The sequence below is a fragment of the Phoxinus phoxinus genome (genome assembly GCF_949152265.1).
Source record: "Phoxinus phoxinus genome assembly, chromosome: 6".
Classification (NCBI taxonomy): Eukaryota; Metazoa; Chordata; class Actinopteri; order Cypriniformes; family Leuciscidae; genus Phoxinus; species Phoxinus phoxinus.
The window spans coordinates 16,706,504-16,728,159 of NC_136881.1; the positions used below are offsets into that span (position 1 = coordinate 16,706,504).

The following is a 21,656-nucleotide window of genomic DNA, read 5'->3' on the forward strand; positions in this document are numbered from 1 at the left end:
AGGGAAGGAAAAATTAGCCTGAAGTTTTATTTATGTACTTACATTTGGGTAGCCTATATACATTTGTTACTCTGAGATACTTTAATGTGGCATACCTTGTCGTGGACAATTTTAAGAAGATTTAGCATTGTGAGGCTGACTTCCCCCATAGCTTGTAATAACATTGCAAGATTAAGCAAACACAACAATATTGTGGGGGACAATATTGTCCACTTAAAGCTGAAAACGAGACAGTAGCCTACATGACTGAACATCCTCCAGGGTGGAGCCATCTGTAATAATGTTAATTGCTGAAAACGTTTCATCTAAATTTGAAGATGTAAGCATAATTTAATATTTTCTATAGCCTAAAACTTCAAACAAGAGTGTGTTAGAATCAGGTCAGAATACATTATACTCAATTATAATCAAGGCATCTACCTTTATTTATATGGCGACATTGTATAGCCTACCAAAAATAGCCTATGCCAATAGCCTATGCAAAAATAAATGTAAAACATTTACCCGATTGTTAATGTTTGTGACTAGGCTAGGCTACCATTGCTGGGATGTCTCTACGCAGTTGCCTATTATGAATGTTTTGTTTTGTTTTTGTTTTACCGGTATTTATTTGTTTATTTATTTTAAGACGCACAGATAAAGACGAATAAATTATTCAAATAGGAGTGAGCAACCCCCCATGCAGCCAATCCGTGTCGGTGTAGAGAGTAGGGGCGGGGCTTGTGTTGGAGCTCACCTTTCTAATCCACCCTCAGGTGACCGAGCAAGAACCGTGGCGTCAGAGTTCTCTGGATCTTTAAAGTGAGATCTTGACAGATAGAACCGTTGCGGCGACTTGCACTGAGCCACGATTATGAAATATGAAAGCGAAAAAGAGACGGTATTATAATGATTGGTTCATCGACAGAGGAATAACACAGGGACACGGAGCTGCTTAGTCGAAGTTTTGACAGGTGTCGAAGAAAAAAAGCGTTTGGACATTAAAGGCGAAGTATGTGCTATTTTACAATGCTGTCTAAGTTGGTGCTGTTTTATTTTTATATGTTTTATTATTTTCAAAAAATCATATTCTACCGGGTTATTGTGTTGTTCTGCTCGAAATCGTAGTTGTAGGCTACCTTCTAATCGAGCCCGAACATGAACCAATTGATCTAGGTTAAAAACATGCGTGGACTCTTGATGGAGCCATGACTACTTTACTAAAACAAAACTCTAGTTATTTACATAACCACATAGTTAATAACCTACCTAGTTACACATAGGCTACTCTTTCTCTTGTGTAGTGTACCAAGTTTGGCTTTGTTGACATGACATGAAAAATGCAACAGATTTTTTTTGTTTGAATTTGGTTATACAGGAAACACCTATATTTAACACATGGATCATTTTTATTTAAAATGTAATACAGTGTGTGTGCTGGGATTGGCTCAACAATGTTGGAATTCAAACGTTTACACTGATAATGAAACAGTCAAGAAAACTTTAACAAGGGAATGAAAGGGGAGCTGAGCAGAAATTTAAGTTAAGATGGAAGAAATGGACATAGAAACCAAAATATATGACAGAACAGCGAGAGGGTCTGAGAAAATCACTGCTAGATTTAGTATGAAAGTGTGAGAATTCTAAGAATGCTCTGTAGGGAGGGCTGTTCGTACACATGAGAAGATCCCTCTGTGTGATGTTATTATTCAGCAACAAGTGAAGAAGTTGCACATCTGAAACTTTGTTTCTGGTTGCATTTGTGATAGAAGTTGGAACCATGTGACTTTATGGCTGTATGTTTTTATCAAGTTGAAATGGATGTCATTTTATAAAAAAATGATTGTATTTGTGCTTACAGCAGCAAAAAGCAGTGGTTCCCAACCCTGTTCCTGGAGGCACACCAACACTATTTTCAAACTCTTCCCTTATGAAATACACCTGAATCAACTCCGCTTGTTTGTAGAGACTCCAAGACCAGACATATATTGGTCGGATAAGGGAGACATCCAAAAATGTGCGCTGTTGGTGTGCCTCCGGGAACAGGGTTGGGAAACACTGACGTATAGCTATCATCCCCACAGTTGCCTGTCATAGATATAGTCTCAATAACTCTGAAATGCGTCATCTCAAAGCTTGTCCATGATGCATTCCAGTAGCTGCCAAGATGAATATAATGGATTGTATGGTTTTTGAAAGGAAAAACCCTTCAGGTTGATTTTATGCTACTTTTATGTGGATTTGCGGTTGAAGACAGATTAACAGCTTTAACTTGTTTCTAAACTTCAGTATACAGTTCCAGCCGTAGCTCCTCCCCTCTGCTTGCCCCTGTCTGGTTCAGCCTTGTCTTGTGTTGAAGATTAACACACACACACACACACACACACACACACACACACACACACACACACACACACACACACACACACACACACACACACACACACCAACCAACCTTCAGTACTGCATAGCTGTGGCATTAGACTCACTAGGGAATGCTGGGGGAATAGTGACTGATTATTACATCACTTTAACTATGAATGTCAAAAAAAATTAATCCCTGCCTCCAGTTATTTCACTCATTTCTGGTTTATTATGTTCTATTCATAAATTGTGTTTGCTTACAGGAAAAAATGTCTCAATGGGACTGCAGAGAGCGTTCAGACTTCAAAAAGCACTCTTTGTCTCTCTCATCTCTGCGTTTGATCTGACTCGTGTAACTGGAGCATGCGTGCATCTCTTTTGCTTTGTGAGACAAACCATGTCGTGAGGGTTTTCTGTGTGCAAACATTCCCTCTTCTTTCTATCATTTTTTTACGATCTGCCTCATTTTGTTTGCCCTTCCCCTTTGATTCATACACAAACAGCCTTTGCTCATTTGGTACATGTAAACATCCCACCCGTTTTGATAAATGCTAGCAAGCCAACAATGATGTAGCATGGACAGTGTTTATGTTGTTTCCTGAGGTATTTTCAGAAGATGATTTAATTATGTGATTGGTACTAATGAACACATCTTGAATTTGTATAGCCTAAGTTAAACGCCAAGAGAAGGCCAAAAATTATTTTAAAGGTCCCTTTGCTTGCCTTTTCTTTTTCGTCCTATGGTGTTGGGCTTATATAGTCAAGTCACCCTCATGTATTCACTGGGTATTTTCTGGTACTTCACGCTTTTTACAATACAGATAGTTTCAAAGCAGCTTAACTGTGATAATAGGAAATGAATGCAACAAAGATAGTTGTGGCTGTACAGCAGCTCTAGAAGAAAGTCATTGTCTAGCTTAAGTAAGTTTTTGATTGATTCATTTCCATTGTAAAAAATCATTAGTTATATGGGGCCGCTTACATGACACCATTTTCAACTCAGAAAACTTTAAATGCGTTTTGGCCGTTCATTTACATGACAACACCTGCTGGCTTGGATGCATGAAACTTATCAACTGCTGTGGCTTGGTATCAGTTTTGTGTAGTATTTTTATTTTATTTACTTTTGTCCCCCCCCCCCCCCCCTCAAATTACATTTAGTTTTGACCAGTTTTTGTTGTTTTTCTCTTTTTACCCTTTCCCTCAAATGGGGTTTTGTGTTTGCTTCTGGGTTTTGTTCCCAGCCATAAATGTTTTTCTCCGTTTCATAAATGACATTTTTAGATTAAATTGCAACAAATGTATATTCTTGGTGCTTAATGCAGTTGGCTGGTGCATTTCAGTAGCTGTCCTCTTTGTGCTTGATGTTTTGCTGTTTATCCTCAATCTGTAGCTTGTTGGGAGCTATGAGTTTTCTCAGTGTCATCTCTCCAGCAGGCACTGCTTGTTTGTACATTTTATTTTGTACTTGAACTTATTCTATTTGGACTGGTGAATGGCACGCATACAGACCCATGCCATCACGCTAGATTACACTGTTGACTTTGGTGTGTCTTATGAGGATTTGTAGCATTTGTTTTTTTTTATTGTTTACATATGCATTTATTAGGGGTGTGACAACTCTTCACTCACAAGATGAGACGATACACAATATTGGGTTCATGAGAAAGAGAAAATATTTTAAAACTATTTTTAAGAAAATATAATACTGGAAAAATACGCATTTTAAATGTTTTACTTAATCTATGACTGTGACGATTATTTTGGTAATCGTGTAACCGGTCGATTATTTTGACAATTAATCGAGTAATCAGATATTTTTTGTGGTACTAAAAATAGGCAAACAATAATAGCCATTAAAATGACTTAAAATAGATTTATAATAAAAATGAGGCGATAGTAATCCATTCAAACACAGTATCAAAGGCAAGTAATCATATGATTTTGTTGAACAACACCATTAAAATGCATAATGTAATATACATAATATAGACATACAATCATATTATGTACATTACAAATTATAACAAATGCCCGCAGAGGCGCCAACGGCCTGGTGTTTGTTGTTACACTTTACAGCAGATCAAATCCTTGTTTAATATTGGCCAATCATTTCATTAAAATGTCCACTTAGTCTTTAATATCTGGTCACTTCTTTACGATAGAAATGCTACAGCATTACAAAGAACATGTGGACATCAAAACATGCAAACTCACAATGACCAGTTTGCATATTTAGAAACCTATTGATGTATTCTCCTGTGTTTGCGTAGGTTTGTTAAACCTACCAAACAAACAGCACATTCAGAGACTGAGTTCATGTGGAGCAGCTTTTACTGTGAACGGAGCTGCTCTGAGATACTAGAATAAACGCGTAACCTGCAGGGCATATGAAACCTGCAGGGCATATATTTATTTAATTGAATCGCAGCCTTTGTGATTTCACAATGCACTATATGCTATATTATGATTTTTAAATGGTTTTTATATCGTGCAGCCTTAGAAAACGGTCTAAAAATGTGGTTAATGGATTCTCATCTATGGAATGCGTCACTTTGTGTATTTTGCCTATTTAGGTTGGAAGACTGATTCCATTTGCAAGATTGATCACACTTGAATTACTTTTAATGTTTCATTTTTACTTCTTAAATGTGGGCTGGGTAAATATAGGACAGAACACATGTTGGGCTAATCTTACCCAAGTTGTGTGGTTTGTTTAACCGCAGCATAATAGTTAGATTTTTATTCATTCATTTTACAGTAATACTAGCTTATTTACTTTATACATGAATTAGTACTTACTTACAGATTAACTTAAATCATCTAAACTTTTGTCAAATTCTCACTCAACCACTGGTTTACATCATGATATCTTCCTTTTTTTTCAATGAGTAGTTCTTAATACAGTATTTTATACAGTTTTAAAACATGTACACAATATTGCCAACGTGTAAACCAGTTTAATAAACATTTAAGAAGTAAAAATGAAACATTAAGTAATTCAAGTGTAATCAATCAGTCTTCCACCGTGTTCGGCTGGGGAACTGCTAACTTCAGACCGCCGCCCTGCGTTTCACTCATAGCTGAAATATGCTGTGACTGAATCCATAATTTGCCCATAAACAAACAGTGCCCAGTTAGATTTGGTATCTTTGCGAATAAAATAATTTATTTTATGCAAGGAATCAGGCGTTTCCATTCTGGTGCGACTCTCGTTTAGGTGACTTGCATCCCTGTATGTTGCTTTGCACAAGATTAAATGATTTACAGCACAGTAACAATTTTATAAATTAAATAAAACATACGCAAACACGTATTTCACCAAAGAAATTCACCAATTTGTTGGCACTGAGAACTGCTCTCTGAAGAGAATGCAAAAATATATAACCAACACAAAAACTACCCAAACACGGAAAAAATACCCAACCGGCTCAACCCAGTGTTTGGGTAAAAAACTGAACCTAGCATTTTTTAGAGTGTAGTGAGTAGCCCTGTCAATTGCGTGACACAGTTGGTCATGTGATCTTAAAGTTGGCATGAAACAGATGTTGTGATGTATATCCGAGTGAAAAAGCAAGAAAAAAATAAGTATGCAGGACTTGATTTGGTCTATTGCGAATTGATTGGATGGCTGAGGTCTGCTTTTGCTGTGATCTCATGTGAGTGACAGGATGTCCCGCCCTCGTGCCTGTAAACACATCATCAAAGAAAAGAAAAGATGTTGTTTCAAGAGGGAGGGAAAGTTATTCAGATTAAAGATTACGAGGACACATACATTTAAAAAAATGATGTACGTGGATAAATCATTTATAATAAATGCTGTATATTCCTTAAAGAATTGTAAATGTTATCGCCGTCTCCAATGAGAACACAACGCACTCTGTGTAGCATAATACTTCTTTTAAATAGGGAGCACACCTTTAAGCCTGCAGGATTTCTTACACAATGGTGTACTTTATCACAAAAGGCAAACACCTGACTGCTGTTCCTTTGACTTAATGGGGCCACCATAGTTTTGTTTTATCTCAGTGTAACAGGCAGCTCCATAAAATCCTTTCCTTCTGAAAAGCTCTCTTCTGTGGGAACTGGGAAGGATTGCCTTGCTTGGTGTCATAGATTTTCTGTTTCTCTCTGTGTGTGTTTTTTCGTCAGGATTGTTGTGTAAGATTTTCTTTACTACTTGTAAGTGTGGAAACACTAACAGTCATGCTCTGTAAACAGAAGATGAACACCAACCATGTTTTGTATGACAACATGCAAACATGCCATATTTGCATGGGTTCTTATGTAAAGTCATTGTCTTCCCAACCCACTTCCCTGTTTGCAAGTAACACCCGGGTTGCGAATGTCTCCATAGTTACTGGTCCCAAGTTACCTCTAGGCCTGTGCAGTTCCCAGCAATCAAGGGATGGAGACAGGTGGTGTCTGGTGTGTTAATAATATTTATGCAGATAGGGTGCTTTGAACTCTGGGTAGGGAAAAGACAGTATAAACGCACAGCACGTGTTTGGATCTAGCGTGCATACAGTAAAACCTTCACAGGCCATAAAATTATGATAAGGGTTCTGGTTATCTGCTGCATTTTGCAGCCTTTGGACATCAATATCAAAAACAAATAATTTAAAGATCTGAATGCATTGCTGCCCTTTATGATTCTATGGGCAGGTGTAGCTTTTGAAAATGTGTTTTCATGTGTGGGCTTTCTGGTCAGAAATTGGGACCTGAGCCGGGATCAGTACCTGAGGCTGTAGTTGTCTCATTGCATCCATTGTAAATTTTTCAGTAGACTCTGTCACTGTAATAGCCCTCACGTCACCCAGTCGCCATGGGCACCACGCAGGACTCCTGGTGAATTCCCTTGTGTGTCTTCAGACAGCGCTTGATCATGACAAATGTCCCTGCTTTGATTTGCTTGGGCGTCCTTCATGTGTACGTGCATCACTGTGTGTGTGATAGAAAGAGAGAGAGAAAGAGAGGAAGGGCCAGGTGTTCCCATCTTCAAAGTCATACGAGATCAAAAACCATGCATTACTGTCTATTAATGTGGTAATTTTGTGATATTGGTCATTTGTGCTTAGATTTAATGGTTTTCCTTAGATCTGAAATTTTCATGCCAATGGCTATCAGTCTATTTAAACATTTAATCCATTGCAAGAGCTAATTAATTATGCTCAATATTTACAGAAATTAATATAACTCAAAGACATTATTGTGGCAGCTAAGTACATCTTTGAATAGACACAGAGCGTGTTTATAAGGGTGTGTATGTGTTTGTGTGTGTGTGTGTATTATGCGTTTATGTTTGGTTCCCAAAAATCCCCACAAGGATAGTAAAATCTAAGATTTTGGACATTCTGGGTACAACATTTTTGTCCCCATTAGGAAAACATTATAAATCATGTAAATTATGTTTTTTTTTTTAAACATCAGTTTGTACAGTATAAAAATCATTGTGTCTGTAGAGTCTTCATAAAACAACAACAAGGTGTCGTGTACTGTATGTTGGAGACAAATGAGTACCCCAAATAAATCTGACAAAACCTTTTATGAATGTCCTTGTTTTGTAAAAATGCAAAATACATTTTTGGGGTTCAGGTTAGCCTATTGTATTTATACTTAGCTGTACAGTAAACAATAGACGTTCATGGAATGTCCTTATTTAGATGTCTAATTAAAGTGTGCAATTTTACAATTAAGTTTGGTAGTCTATTACATTTGCCATCATTTACCACTCATTTAAATTTAGTCTTTAAAAAAAGTAACATTGTAAATGTATTCTTTCTTTAGCAAATCTCAGTGAATACCCATTTTCACACTACATGCAGCGCTTAATTTGATTTGATTAATTTGCATGTAGCATTTAAAATGAGTCATTTTAGTTTTTACTGTATCAATACACAAAACTACTTAAAAAAAAAATTTAAATAGAGTTTAAAGTGTAGGTTTATAGAATAGTTTTTTTTTTACTCCGTATGTTTTCTTGTTCCATTTCATTATTTAAACCCTAATGCCAAATTTCAATGACTTGTAAAAGTCTTCATATATCTTAATGAGTTTTTTTTCTTTTCTGAGTAATGCTGCTGTTCATTTAACCGACCTCATTTTCAACCTTGCTTCAAATGAATGTTCTGAGCTACTGATCTGACATATGGCAGTCGAACATATGGTGTGGAATGTGTCAGGCAAGTGCTAGTAAATGAATGCACACAGAACAATCTCCAACACAAGTTACGACAGCCCTGTGAAAGGGTGGGACTGTCTTACTCAACCTCTCGCTCCAGCATGAAAAGCTCCAAGGACACTCCTTTCGGCCTGCAGGGCGTGAAACCCAACCCATTCTCAAAGGAGAGTCAATCACAAAGGGACTCCAAACAAATAGTCCAGCCCTGACCAGTATCACATTACTTTTTAAAGTGATGACCTTGTAAAAAAAGAGAACTCTGCCATATCTCAGTCGTTAAACTTTGAAAATGGTTAGATTTTTTTTCTCGTATGGGAACAGGTGCTCTTATGAGGTCCTGTGAGTTTTGGCGTGACTACTACAAAAACATGGAACCTGTTTTTCAGTGGTGTGGCATGACATTTAAAGGGTGATGTCATTTCAGACCTGCTTTATAGGATGTGGCCAGCATTGGTGCTCCGATAAAAATCAGTTTCTCAGTCCTGAGCAGGCAAAAATGGAGAAGTGTTGTGAGACTGTCTTTTGGGATTATACATTTACCTTAAAAATTAAATTATTCTTTTTTTTTTTGTGGTTTGTAATTTCTCAGGAAGTGGAAAGTATCTAATTAACATAATTAACTAAATTACCTTAATTGGATAAGTGCTGTTAATCTGAGGTAAACACAGATCCTGTGTGCTCATCATGAGTGACCTCATTCTCATACACCCACACGTTAGACCATTACTAAGATAAGACATCTGTGCTGCTCAGTCAGGAAAGTCATTTCCTAATATCTCTATTGCCTCTGTCCCAGTTTTTTCCCCAGTATCTCCTCTGATCTCTTTGAAGAAGTAGAACAAGATCAAGAATCTAGTGTAGTTTCCTCTCCAGTGGGTTTCTCTGTCCACCCCTCTCTCACACTGATTAATGAGTGTATGTGCAATTTGGGTCACGTTTTTCTGATAACAGAACGCTTCGCTTACCCATGTCATTTCCTGTGAGCGTACTGCATCTGGACATCCTCTGATTTTCTAGACCTGAATCCATGCATTACTTTGAGAAGTGGCAAGTAAGCTGCCTTTATTGCAATAAATGAGCAAGTTTTATCTGAAGCTCATTTTACATAGCATTCAGACAATATAACTGAATTTGATTTGTGTCTAGTCAACTGGATTGCTCTGTAAAGGTCAGGCATGTGGCGTAATGCTGCTGAATAGTCACTAGCCAGGTTCATATGCTTAAGAGTAGATGTACTTGTCCACTTGTTACACACTGGTACATTGTTTGGGCATTGATGCACAGTTGCAGTATGTGTCTGAAACTGAAGATGGTTGCCTTGCTACCCAGTCAATGATTTAAGGGACTGTTTTTGTATGAAAGCATTATGTAAGGAAACTTACAAATGTATCCTAACCTCATGTGTAATGATCTACAACACATTTAAGTGAGCTTAAATGAATAGTTCACTTAAAAATGAAAATTCTGTCATCATTTACTCAACCTCGAGTTGTTTCAAACCTGTATGAATTACTTTCTTCTCCTGAACACAAAGGAAAATGTTTTGAAACATGTCAATGTTCAGCAGAAGAAAGAAATTCATACAGGTTTGAAACAACTTGAGGGTGAGTAAATGATGACAGAATTTTCATTTTTAAATGAGCTCTTCATTTAAGACAACCATTTTTTTTTATATGAAGATATAAAAATTCTTTGTTTGTTTGGTTTACTATCCATTTATTCTTTTATTTTAAAGGGATCCTATTATTCCAATTTACAGGTTCATAATTTTAAGGGATCTACTAGAATGCATTTACATAATTTATTTTTCAAAAAACAAATTTTTCCTACAATTTTCATTGTTGCCTCACCCTTTTTTTCTTTTTTTGCATATGCACCAGTAATTATTTAAATCAGGGATATTGTGACATGTAGGTCCCGAAAGAAAACTCAAGACTACAATCAAGGCATTTCAGTGAGTTCAGAAAAAGTGTCATTATACACTAAAGAAAGTTAAACATAATAGGACCTCTTTACAAATAGTCTTCAGTGTTGATATACATTTTATATATATATAAAATATATTTTATATATACACTTGCTAAATCAATCTGATTGGATTTCAAAAGGATATGCACAAAAATCGGATTTGGATTGATAGTCTGAACGAGGCTTTGGAGTATTTACTAATGAGCTGATGAGTTAAATCAGGTGTGTTAGATTAGGGAAGCTGGTGGGGCTCCAGATCCAGGATTGGGAACCACTGCTATAAAACGCAGTGTAAAATGTGTCAGTTCCTGTTACAAATATGACTATAATAAATATTGGCTATGATTATTATGTAAATTGGTATGTGGATGTCTTCAGGCCAGGACTTTAAACCATGAAGTTTTGGGCAAATTGTACATTGTATGTTTGTTTTGCCATGAAGCCATTTGTTTCCAAGGACATGCGGTTAAACAAAAACTCAAAAGGATCACAATTTAGCATAGCAAAGATTTGATTAAATCTGATTTAATTTATTCCTGTAATGGAAAAAGGTTTCAGCAGCCATTTTTAAACATCACAGGGCCACAGTCAAAGTCCCTTTAAAACAAGTAATTTCACTCAGCGGCCATCTTTGAAACGCCTCTCGGGCATGCAAAGTGCTGCTCCTATTTCTTTGAATGGGGAAACAATTAAATTAAATTACAATTAAATTTCATATTTGAAATCACCAATGAAATCTGACAACAACTGTCTCATAAATGTAGTCTAAACACTTGTATCATGACATGAAAACGACATTTATCAGGCTGGATCAAGCTAATGCGCATGCTTCTAACGGCAGCTGTAGTGATGCGATGACTTTACCAATCGCAGATTGGCTCTTATTTAGAAGGCGGAACCTATTCCGCCTTATTAAGTTTTGCACTTTTCCATATTCAAAACAAAAAGAATGACTCACTTAATCCTTCAGAATTAATTCAAATATTCTCATTTGGTGTTCAAGATATATAACTTGCCCTATGGGAACCTGGAATTTTTGGGCAGGGCTGGTCCTGATTTTCCCCAGCAGTTTAACCATTATCTCCTGAAGCTGCAGTGGCTCATGCGATCAGTATTTTCATGCTCTTTATGTCTGTCTGTTTATTGAATGGGATTTAAGAGTAACTTTATTTGAGGATTTTATGCAGTCGCACTGGAATTTTTCACAGACACTAGTTCCCTCTCTCCCCTTCTCCCGTTCTCTGCGTTTCTGAATTCCCACCTCTTCTGGTGTCTTCCTCATTCTCATTCCCGCTCTTCTGCAGTACTGTTCTAAAGCTCTTTGTCCACTGCTCTGATCCATCTAGTCGTTTCCTGGCCCTGCTCGTCTCACTCACACTGCTCTCACTAGCACTGCTAAGCTGTTCTTCCCATTTTTTTTAAATCTTTTTCAGAGCCCCCTTTGACTAGATCTCAATCTACATGTCTCAGAAGAGACTCCTGAACCCTATGAAGATGTGGATGTTTTATGCCTTACGAAATGCTTTGTCCCCAGCAGCAGCTTTCAGCAATAGTCTGACTGAGGTAGGTGGAAATTTAAAATCCATTCTGACGGCCTCCCCTTTGTTTCTGTGCTTTAGTGAGAGTGGATAGCCCCACGTGTATATCTGCCTATTTCTGTCACATTTATATGTTTGAGATAGATTGAGCTTTCTGCACTGATTGGTTCTAATTCAGGCATGGGTAATGGTTTCTGCCTTCTGATTGGCTGGTTAGTGTAGTGTAAAGATTCAGTTGTGGTGTGTGATGCACTCATTTAGGGTCCTGTTTGTAGAGGTGTACTGTACACATGCTTTTGCTGAGAACACTTCTTACACTTTAATCTAATGTAGAGAGAGACTGACCAGATTGACCATTAAGAAGAAGAATGAGAATAAAATATGCATATTATGCTTTTAATATAGTGTTTTATTTAGTATTATAGTGTTGTATTTAGCATTGCATCTTTATATATTTATTTATAGGGAAAAGCATTAAAAATGGTCTCTTCATAAAAAAAATCTGTTTTTGGTCAATCTCAATTCTCAAATCTAAAGGCTTCAATCAATAGAAAATACATAACTTCTTGAAATATTTTTTTTAGACAAACAGTTTGTGCCTACATATTATTTACTTTATAAAAGAAAGTTTTGTTATTTTATTTCAAAGAATTTTTAAATTGATGAGTTTGAAAAACAGCCAAACATCCTGGGAATGTTTAACATATGTTACTGTATATGTTTAAACAGCATCCCAGCATGCAGTGCAATAATATATCTCAAATAAATAAGATTTTTGGTCACAACTTAATTTTCACAACTGCATTCTTGGAGGCATGATCTTTCTTTAGAAAGAATTCCAGACGACATGGATTGTGGTGAATGCCATTGTTTATGCCTTTGCTCATCTTTTCGACACACACACACACACCATGAATCTATAGATAATACTCCCCACATGCATTTCTGACTAGAGACAAAGGTTATCTTTGTGTCCATCTAGAATCACTAGTGCACACACATTTGGTTTAAGCCAATAGCTGTTATCTAAATGCGTAAGGCTGTGGGTCTGCTTATTGATTTGATTAAAAATAGCTTGACATATACTGTACAGTAGAGAGAAAGCTATGCGGTATTGCTACTGTTTTTTTTAGAAAGCATTACATAAGCCGTAACATGTAGGCTACGACATTGCATAACACTCACATCCACATGCTGTTAATTAACATCTAGAAATGATGGCAGTGCATTCATTCACTTTTGTAAAGAAGTCCCTCTTATGTTTAGGGTTTAGGCAGCCACATTATCCCAGCAAATCCTGCTTGGAAGGCTTTGATTTTCTAAAGATGACACAATGCTGTTGCCAAGACATCTACTGAAAGCGATGCACATTTAAAACAGACCGCAACCTAATGGTTCTCTGATGTTACTATTAGTGTTTGGTTTGTGCTGTGCAAGAACTTCATCCCACCAGAACTCCAAGTATAGATTTTTTTGTGTGTATGGTGTGTATGCGTGTATGTATAATTTAATACATTAGTTAGTTAGTTAAAAAGTTTTTATTTTTCTCAATTTCAGATTTATTGAAATTTGATTTACTGTTCATTTAATTTGTATAATCATATTCTGTGATTATTCCTCTGCAGGTGATCAGTGTCTAATGCTACCGTACCGTGCAGTTGTCCACATTGAAATTTGGCATCAGCGCCACCCTTCAACCTGAACATGATGTTTTAGTGAGGGCACAACAATGACCTCCATGGTTGCCGATGGGAACCGAGATGGCCAGTCACTGGTCCTGGAAGGAGTGGACCCTGAAACATGCATGATCGTGTTCAAAAACCACTGGGCCCAGGTACGCAATATCTTTCTGCATGACGCTCTTCATAAATATAAACCACACTCTCTTCAACTATGCACTGCTATTTCTCTTCTGTTTTATGTACATGTTGCTATTGTTGTCAAAATAAAAAATAAAACACAAACATTGTGATGACCTCCAAATGAGAATTACATGTTTTCTTAAAATACTTTGTTAAAGAACTCTAAAGAAAGTGTTTTTTTTTTTGTACCGGAAATATTGTTTTATAATGCAGTATATAATTGGCAGACAGAAGATAACCGTTACTACCTGCTATACAACCTGCTTGCTACTTTTGTTTTGTATATAGTTAGATGAATTGTGAATATACAGCATACAGGTCTTATACAATATAAGTTGTTAGTTGAAAAGTGTACAAACCACATATTATACAAATAGTGTTGTTTTTTAATTTACTTTTTATATGAAGCGTCATGATAAAATAAGATAATACAATTAAAATAAAATATTTACATTTAAATTATATTATTTTGTGGATAATGAAATATTCTATTTCCGATCATTAAAATAAGTACATTAAACTGGATTGAACTGGTCTTAGAACAGGCTATCCTGTTGTAATGCCACACTGAATAAGGCTCCTGACCTCTCCTGTTGATTCAGCAGAATGCTCCAGAACATAGAAGGCATTGTTTGGGTACAGAAGACAAGTTCAGGCCATTAGAGAAACTCTAAAGACAGAAATTAGGGTGGTTTTCTGAAAGCAAGCTAGCATGTTTGGTAACGGCATATCAAATCATTTGAATAGTTTAGTACTCCGTTGCATTCGTTAACACTTTCACTCTTTCACCTCTTCCTGCTTACTTTGCATTGATGAATGATACACTTTGTTAAGAGCATTATGCAATTTGCCCTTGCTTGCACTTCCTCTTCCTTGGCTCTGTAAATAACTAAATCTTAGTCTGACACACCTGACTGGGAGTTTTGTCGCAATGTTAATAGATCAGGACAAGGACAGGGGACTCATTTATTCAGTTGATCAGGATTAGCAGCTTTAGCATAATATATTACAGGATTATTAACTATAATAATAACAACTATATTCATCTAATCATTTTTTAAGAACACTTTGGGCGACTTCATACTGTAAAGAGAGTATGTTTCAATAATTTTCTATAGCATTAGCATGTTAAAATGTTAACTTTGACCGTTCTCTCCATCTTAAACTATCTCTGATGTCTTGACATTTTCTCAGGTGGTAAAGATTCTAGAGAAGCATGATCCACTGCGCAGTAATGTTGGTGGCCTGGGTGGAGGTCACGGTCTTGGTGGGGGCGGAGGAATCGGCAGCTTCCGTTTTGGTCCAATCCCTGGCGATGAGGCCAGCGCTGTGCAGAACTATGTCGAGCACATGCTCTTCCTTCTCATGGAGGAGGAGTGTGGTCAAAATGGAGCCATGGGGCCCATCCTGGAGTTTGTGGTTATGGAGAACGTGTTGGAGAGACTGTTTATCTGGAGCCTGAGGCGAGAATTCACAGATGATATGAAAATAGAGCAATTGAAGATGTATGAGATGCTAATCGGACAAGCCAGGCAGCCATTACTTCATCATAAACCTGTACTGAAGCCCTTGATGATGCTCCTGTCGTCCTGCTCTGGCTCCCCGTCGGGTCCGAGCTCTTCCACTGTGGAGACAGAACTTGTGCTGCTCCTGAACCAGCTGTGCTGTGTCCTGGCTAAAGACCCATCGGTCCTGGAGCTGTTTTTCCATACAAGTGAGGACCAAGGAGCAGCTAATTTCCTCATCTTTTCCTTACTCATCCCTTTCATACACAGGGAAGGGTTAGTCGGACAGCAGGCCAGGGATGCACTTCTGCTTATCATGGCTCTCTCTGCTGAGAACAATGTTGTGGCCAAACACATTGCGGAGAACACCTATTTCTGTCCGGTATGAGTCTCCTATTGTAGGTCGCCCTTCTTTTTATAGTCTTTCTCTTTTTGTTTTCCTCTCTCTTTAAGCTACTTGGATAATCTTGAGCACTTCTGGACAGAATCCAAGTTACTGCTGTGGTAGGCTTACTTTATTTAATGCTGTGCATTGCCTAAATTACCATTTAATTAAATAGTCTCTAGGGACCATGGTGGTTTCTGAAGTATTGAGTGCATAAAAAGGAATTTCCATTTGGCTTGCATTCCCATTTCACTTGTTCAAAATACTGTATTGAATCCCAATGTAATCAAAGCCTTGTTCATACTGTCAAACCAATTTGAATCCAATTATATTTAGCCTGTGTGAACGACAAAAAATATCACACAAAATACAGTTTTTAGCTACAGATATGTGGTTTGAAATCATCTGATTGGATTTCACATACATTTTCTGTGGATGTGCATCATTATATTTGATCCGCTGCAGGTATTCATAGGCTGCTGTCACTTTGTCATTAATGTTACTCAAACAAAACACAGCTTTGTACAATTTCTGTACCTGAATGCTACTGTTAGATTATTTATTTAATGTTTAATTATCTACTAGCTATGCTAGTAGTTTTTGTATATTTATACACACACCCACACACATACATTTAAGAATATATACGCACACATATATAAACAAAAACATTTATGTTAGATGCGATTAATCATCGATTAATGCTGTCGATTTGACCACTAAAAATTTCCTTTGCTGTGATTTGTTTTAGTTATTTACTGAATTTAATAACTTACAAAGGATTCAATTAATTACAATAATTTGTGACGAAGCCTTAAAACAGACAATTCATCATCAAAATCTTCAAAGCCCTAAAATAGACTATTTATCCTCATAATCATAATTTCTTAGACAATTAATCATCACCCAAATTTCATAATCATGACTGCCCTAGTGTGGACAGTCAATCACTTAGAGATACACAGATATACAAATAATCAGATTTGGACTGACCGTGTGAACGAAGATACACAATATAGCGGTACCATTTTATTTTGTTTGTTTGTACATTTAGATAACTTTTGCCATCATCAAAAAAAGAAAAAAATGTAATACAATGTTAAATGTAATCTTTAGTATGTTTCAAAATTAATATGCATGTTGAGATGCTTACATTTATTTGTAACTTTTAAAACTACTTTTTTGTTCCTGAATTTCTTTCGAATATCTGCCACCGTGGGCCTCCAGCAGCACAGTATGTGCTTATGTAAAGTAATTAGAGATAATTGCATAATCCGTTACACCATGGATGAGTACCCTTCTTACTAAGAGATGACATCACCCTCAACTTCAATAGAGTCTGGCAGCAGACATGCACTCTCAGCCCTATGTGACCTCACATGCATCTGCCAGTGAATAAAGCCAGGAAGCATGTAACTAAAGGTTGTTCTGATATTACATAATGATTGTCTTTCTTCAAATGTGCACATGTTGCATTTTGAGTTATTTGGCTATTACATTTACTCAATATTCATACATTATAAACCTGGCATCCACAGCAGTGCTCATCCATAATTCATCTACCGGTAGTTATGTTTTCTCATTGACTTCAATGCCAGCAGAAGAAAATACTGTCAGGTTGTTCCCAGGTGAAGATTTTAATGTTTGCAGAAGAATGAAATGGAGTAACACATGTCATTTGCTTTGATTGAAGGTTTTGGCTACAGGTCTGAGTGGGCTTTACTCGTCTTTGCCTACCAAGTTAGATGTACCAAGCGAGGAGTGGCACTGTTTGCACCGTGAAGACTGGCAGCAGCTGCCCGCTCTTGTGCAGTTTCTTAACTCCCTGGAGTTCTGCAACGCCGTCATACAGGTTTGTGCTATTGCTACTTCAGTTCTACTGCACTACTGAGTTTTTGTCCATAGCAGAGGTGTCCAGTCTGGCTCCTGGTCTAGTTCCTGCAGAGTTTAGCTCCAGCACACCTTCCTGGAAGATTCTAGTGATCCTGAAGTCCTTAATCAGCGGGTGTGTTTAATTAGGCTAGAGCAGGGCCGGAGTGGGGCCACTTTTCAGCCCGGGAGTTTCAGGCCCAAGACCGGCCCACTTTTTCCGGTGGATTTCAAAATGAGCATTTTATCCAAATTGGATAAATGAAGTACCAGTTCAGCTCTTACTATTGTGTAGTTTTTATTAATACCATGTTCAACAAATAATGTAAAGGTTAAATAATAATTCACAGAAGAAGTTAACAAAAAATATTCCACTATTCCACAAGAATAGGTTGATAAATTAACAAAAGCAGAAAGAAAGAAAGAAAGAAAGCATTTGAAATGTATCCCACTCTTCCACAAAGAGGCATATTGAACTAATGTGTACAGTTGCTCAGAAGATACAAAAAATAATTAAGAGGTAATTTTACTGCATACACAGATCAAGCTTGAGTTTTGTTATCAATATTAAATTAAATTGTATATTATGAAGTCTATGAATCGCCATGACATGTATTGAGTGATAAGTAAATGGGAATAGGAGCGGGCTTCACTCAATAATTAGCCTAAACTTAAACTTTAAGATTGCTGGCCTGAATAATTAGAATATTTAGAACAGGAGAGAGGCCGCACTATGCATAAATAGTTTTTATTTGCACAAATGCGTTTCGGCGCGTGCCTTCTTAGTGTGCGGCCTCTCTCCTGTTCTAAATACTCTAATTATTCAGTTAAATTATTCTAATTAAACGCGCCGAAACGCGTTTGAGCAAATAAAAACTATTTATGCATAGTGCGGCCTCTCTCCTGTTCTATGTATTGAGTGATACAAAAAGGCTAATATTTTAATTAAATTTTATATTTTTCTTGTGAATAGGTTGACAACGATACAACGGTATTAACCGAATAATTACATTGCAGCGTTGCTATTGCTAATCATTACTAGGCCTATCTCTCTTTACCTGCTGTTTGTCCTAAAATCTGCAAATAAATCTGTAAGCTTGGCACATTTGACAGCATCCTCCAATGCCTTTCTTTTTTTCAACCTGGCTTTTTCAGCCCCTCCTGGCCTCTTTCTCCCATCCATCCTCCCTGACGCGTACCGTTACGGTAGGGCCAGCCCAGCTATCGGTACCTGAGAAAACGTTTTGGAAAAGACGCGCTATATGGACCCAACCAACTATATGGGAAGGGAGGGGAGAACTGCCTCACATGGTACAACCCAAGCAGAGGCTGCGCGCTGCGGTGTCCGAATGCAGAACGTGTGTAGTCTAAACGTGACAAATGTAAAAAAATAAAAAAAAATCCTTGACCGGCCCAAAAGTGAAGCGGCCCACCGGGAATTCTCCCGATTACCCACCCTGGGCCTGGGCTAGAGTTAAACTTTGCTTGAAGATAGCCCTACAGAAAGAGTACTGGACACCCCTGGTCTATAGCAAAAATGATCAATCATTTTACAATTAGACAGAAGACTTCAGGAAGAATGTTTAAAAATGTGCAGAGGAAGTTTATGCCAGGAGACAAAGGTTATGCCAGGAGACAAAGGTTGAGCTTTTAAATAAACATTATTGTTGGTCCCTTATCTTTATGTGCCAAGTTGATAAAAGGAAGTGTAAACATTTATATAGTGTGGATGTGTCTCAGTTAAGCTTTGCTTTGTCTTCAGGTGGCCCATCCTTCTATCAGAAACCAGCTGGTTGGCTACATCCATAATGGTTTTCTGGTACCTGTTCTAGCACCGGCATTACACAAGGTTAGTGAGCCACGAGACTTTTTTTTTTCTAGATCCGGCAGCTGATATAAAAAATATTTAACTTCAAGCAACCTAATCTTCTGTAGCTGACACTTGAAGAGGTGATGACCACAACAGCATACCTGGACCTGTTTATACGCAGTGTTTCTGAACCTGCATTACTGCACACCTTCCTCAGCTTCATCCTGCTCCATCGCCATGACAGTGTACACATTTTGGACACACTAGTCAGCCGCATCAATACTCCCTTTCAGGTAATCGCAATTGTATTCTGAATGTCAGCCATTTACATTAAACTATCTCAAAAAACAGTACATACTTGAGAATTGGCAACTGAACTACTATTAGTAACACTACTGTATTCCTATACTTCAAATAAAGGGTGAAGTCAGGCTACGAAAGTATTTAAGGGTTAGTTCACCCCAAAATAAAAATTCTGTCAATTACACACCCTCATGTTATTCCAAACCCGAAAGACTTTTGTTCATCTTTGAAACTGAAATGAAAATATTTTTAATAAAACCTGAGATATTTCTGTCCCACCATTTAATGTTCATTCCACCAAAACTTTCAAGTTTCAAAGGCTTCATGAGACATCATAAAAGTGATCCATATGAATTAAGCTGTTTAATCAAAGTCTACTGAAGAGACAATCAATTTATACACACTTATAAGAATTGATCAATGCACATATATAGAGCACATCAAATAGGTAAATGGCAGGTACCGTACTTGCATGTCTTTCGAGAACAAATCTCATCAGTTATTGCAGAAGCTCAAACATGCTTGTGTGACACACAAGAACAAACCTCATTGGTTCTCACGCTCATTGATTCTTTCATTGGTGCCATATAAAGTCTAATGAGTTTGGAATGACATGAGGGTGAATAATTGATGATTTTTGGGTGAACTGTCCTTGTAAGAAGTGGCTGGTATATTGGGTAGAGGAATGAAGGTAAAGGTTCTCCAATTGCGGACTCTTTCTATACATGAGACTAATATTTGAAGTCAAATATGAGTTTTCACAGCATGTGTATTCAAACAAAACGCCCTACAGCACTGAGCCTCAAGCATCCTGTTATCCATGATAAAGTCTTTGTTTTATCCAAGATTAATATGGAATAATGTTTTACATCAATTAGGTTTATTGTTTTTAAACATTCAGTCTTCATTAAGCTGTTTTTGTTTGTAGTAGTGTGTTTTATAGGCTGTGCTTATGTTACAGCTTGGCACTGTATCTCTGGCTCTGTTCCGAACTCTCATTGGCTTATATTGTGAGGATGTCATGCTCCAGTTGATTTTCAAGTGAGTATACTTCTGCTGCCTCTTCATGTTTATTCACACATTTGTTCTATTTCTGACAAGATTTTCATCATATGTATTTTAATTATTCTCAAAGGCTGCAGTGTGAACTTAACCATAGTCTCTGTTCTGTAAACCCCAGTCTCACAGTATCAGTTGTACTTTGTGACATGTTAATCACTTTCGCTTTTGGGTGTAGAAGTGCATATATTGGGGCACTATAAGTTGTCTCTCTCCTCCCCCTACAGGTACCTGATCCCCTGTAACCATATGATGTTGAGTCAGCGTAGAGTCCTGAGAGAGAGAGACTGTTACTCTGTATCGGCTGGCAAGTTTCTAGCCCTTACACCCTCTTGCTGCTCTCCAGATATCATCCCCCCACCACTTAGAAAACTGGACTCCATCTTGTGGTCAAAAGTAACTGATGACTTCCATACAGGAACAATAGGTATCTTGTAGTTTCATTACTTCCTGTGGAACTGTTTATGTCCATATTATGTCATTTGAGGTTACAGTGTGCATAATGTGTAATTGTAATAAGACTTTTAAAATATTTTAAGGACTTAGATCATTAGTGTCCAATCTTGCTCCTGGAGGGCCACTGTCCTGTGATTTAGCTTCAACCCCAATTAAATATACCTGAAGCAGCTAAATTAAGGTCTTCAGGCTGACTAGAAAGTTCCAGGCATGTGGGTTGGAGTTGAAGTTGAAGCTGAACTGTCCATGGCAGTTCTCCAGGAGCAAGAAGTGGACACTCCTGTCCTAGATTATTGCAAAGCCTTAGACGTGGTAATTGTTAAAGTTGTTTTATCAAAGTATTTCCAGGTTTCAATGTCAAAAGTGAGACAACAAGA

The 21,656-nt window shown here is 37.3% G+C and overlaps 1 protein-coding gene across 1 annotated transcript in view; it reads left to right on the forward strand.

The window, feature by feature from the left end:
- Positions 1-747: 747 nt before the first annotated feature.
- Positions 748-21,656, forward strand: part of fhip1aa (FHF complex subunit HOOK interacting protein 1Aa) — a 29,020-nt gene continuing 8,111 nt past the window's right edge. Inside the window, exons 1-9 of the mRNA XM_079615250.1 lie at positions 748-991; positions 11,926-12,055; positions 13,656-13,864; positions 15,087-15,779; positions 17,476-17,634; positions 19,414-19,500; positions 19,587-19,754; positions 20,726-20,805; positions 21,051-21,250. Coding sequence (XP_079471376.1) covers positions 13,760-13,864; positions 15,087-15,779; positions 17,476-17,634; positions 19,414-19,500; positions 19,587-19,754; positions 20,726-20,805; positions 21,051-21,250 — 1,492 coding nt within the window. The 5' untranslated portion in view covers positions 748-991; positions 11,926-12,055; positions 13,656-13,759. The remainder of the gene's footprint in view (positions 992-11,925; positions 12,056-13,655; positions 13,865-15,086; positions 15,780-17,475; positions 17,635-19,413; positions 19,501-19,586; positions 19,755-20,725; positions 20,806-21,050; positions 21,251-21,656) is intronic.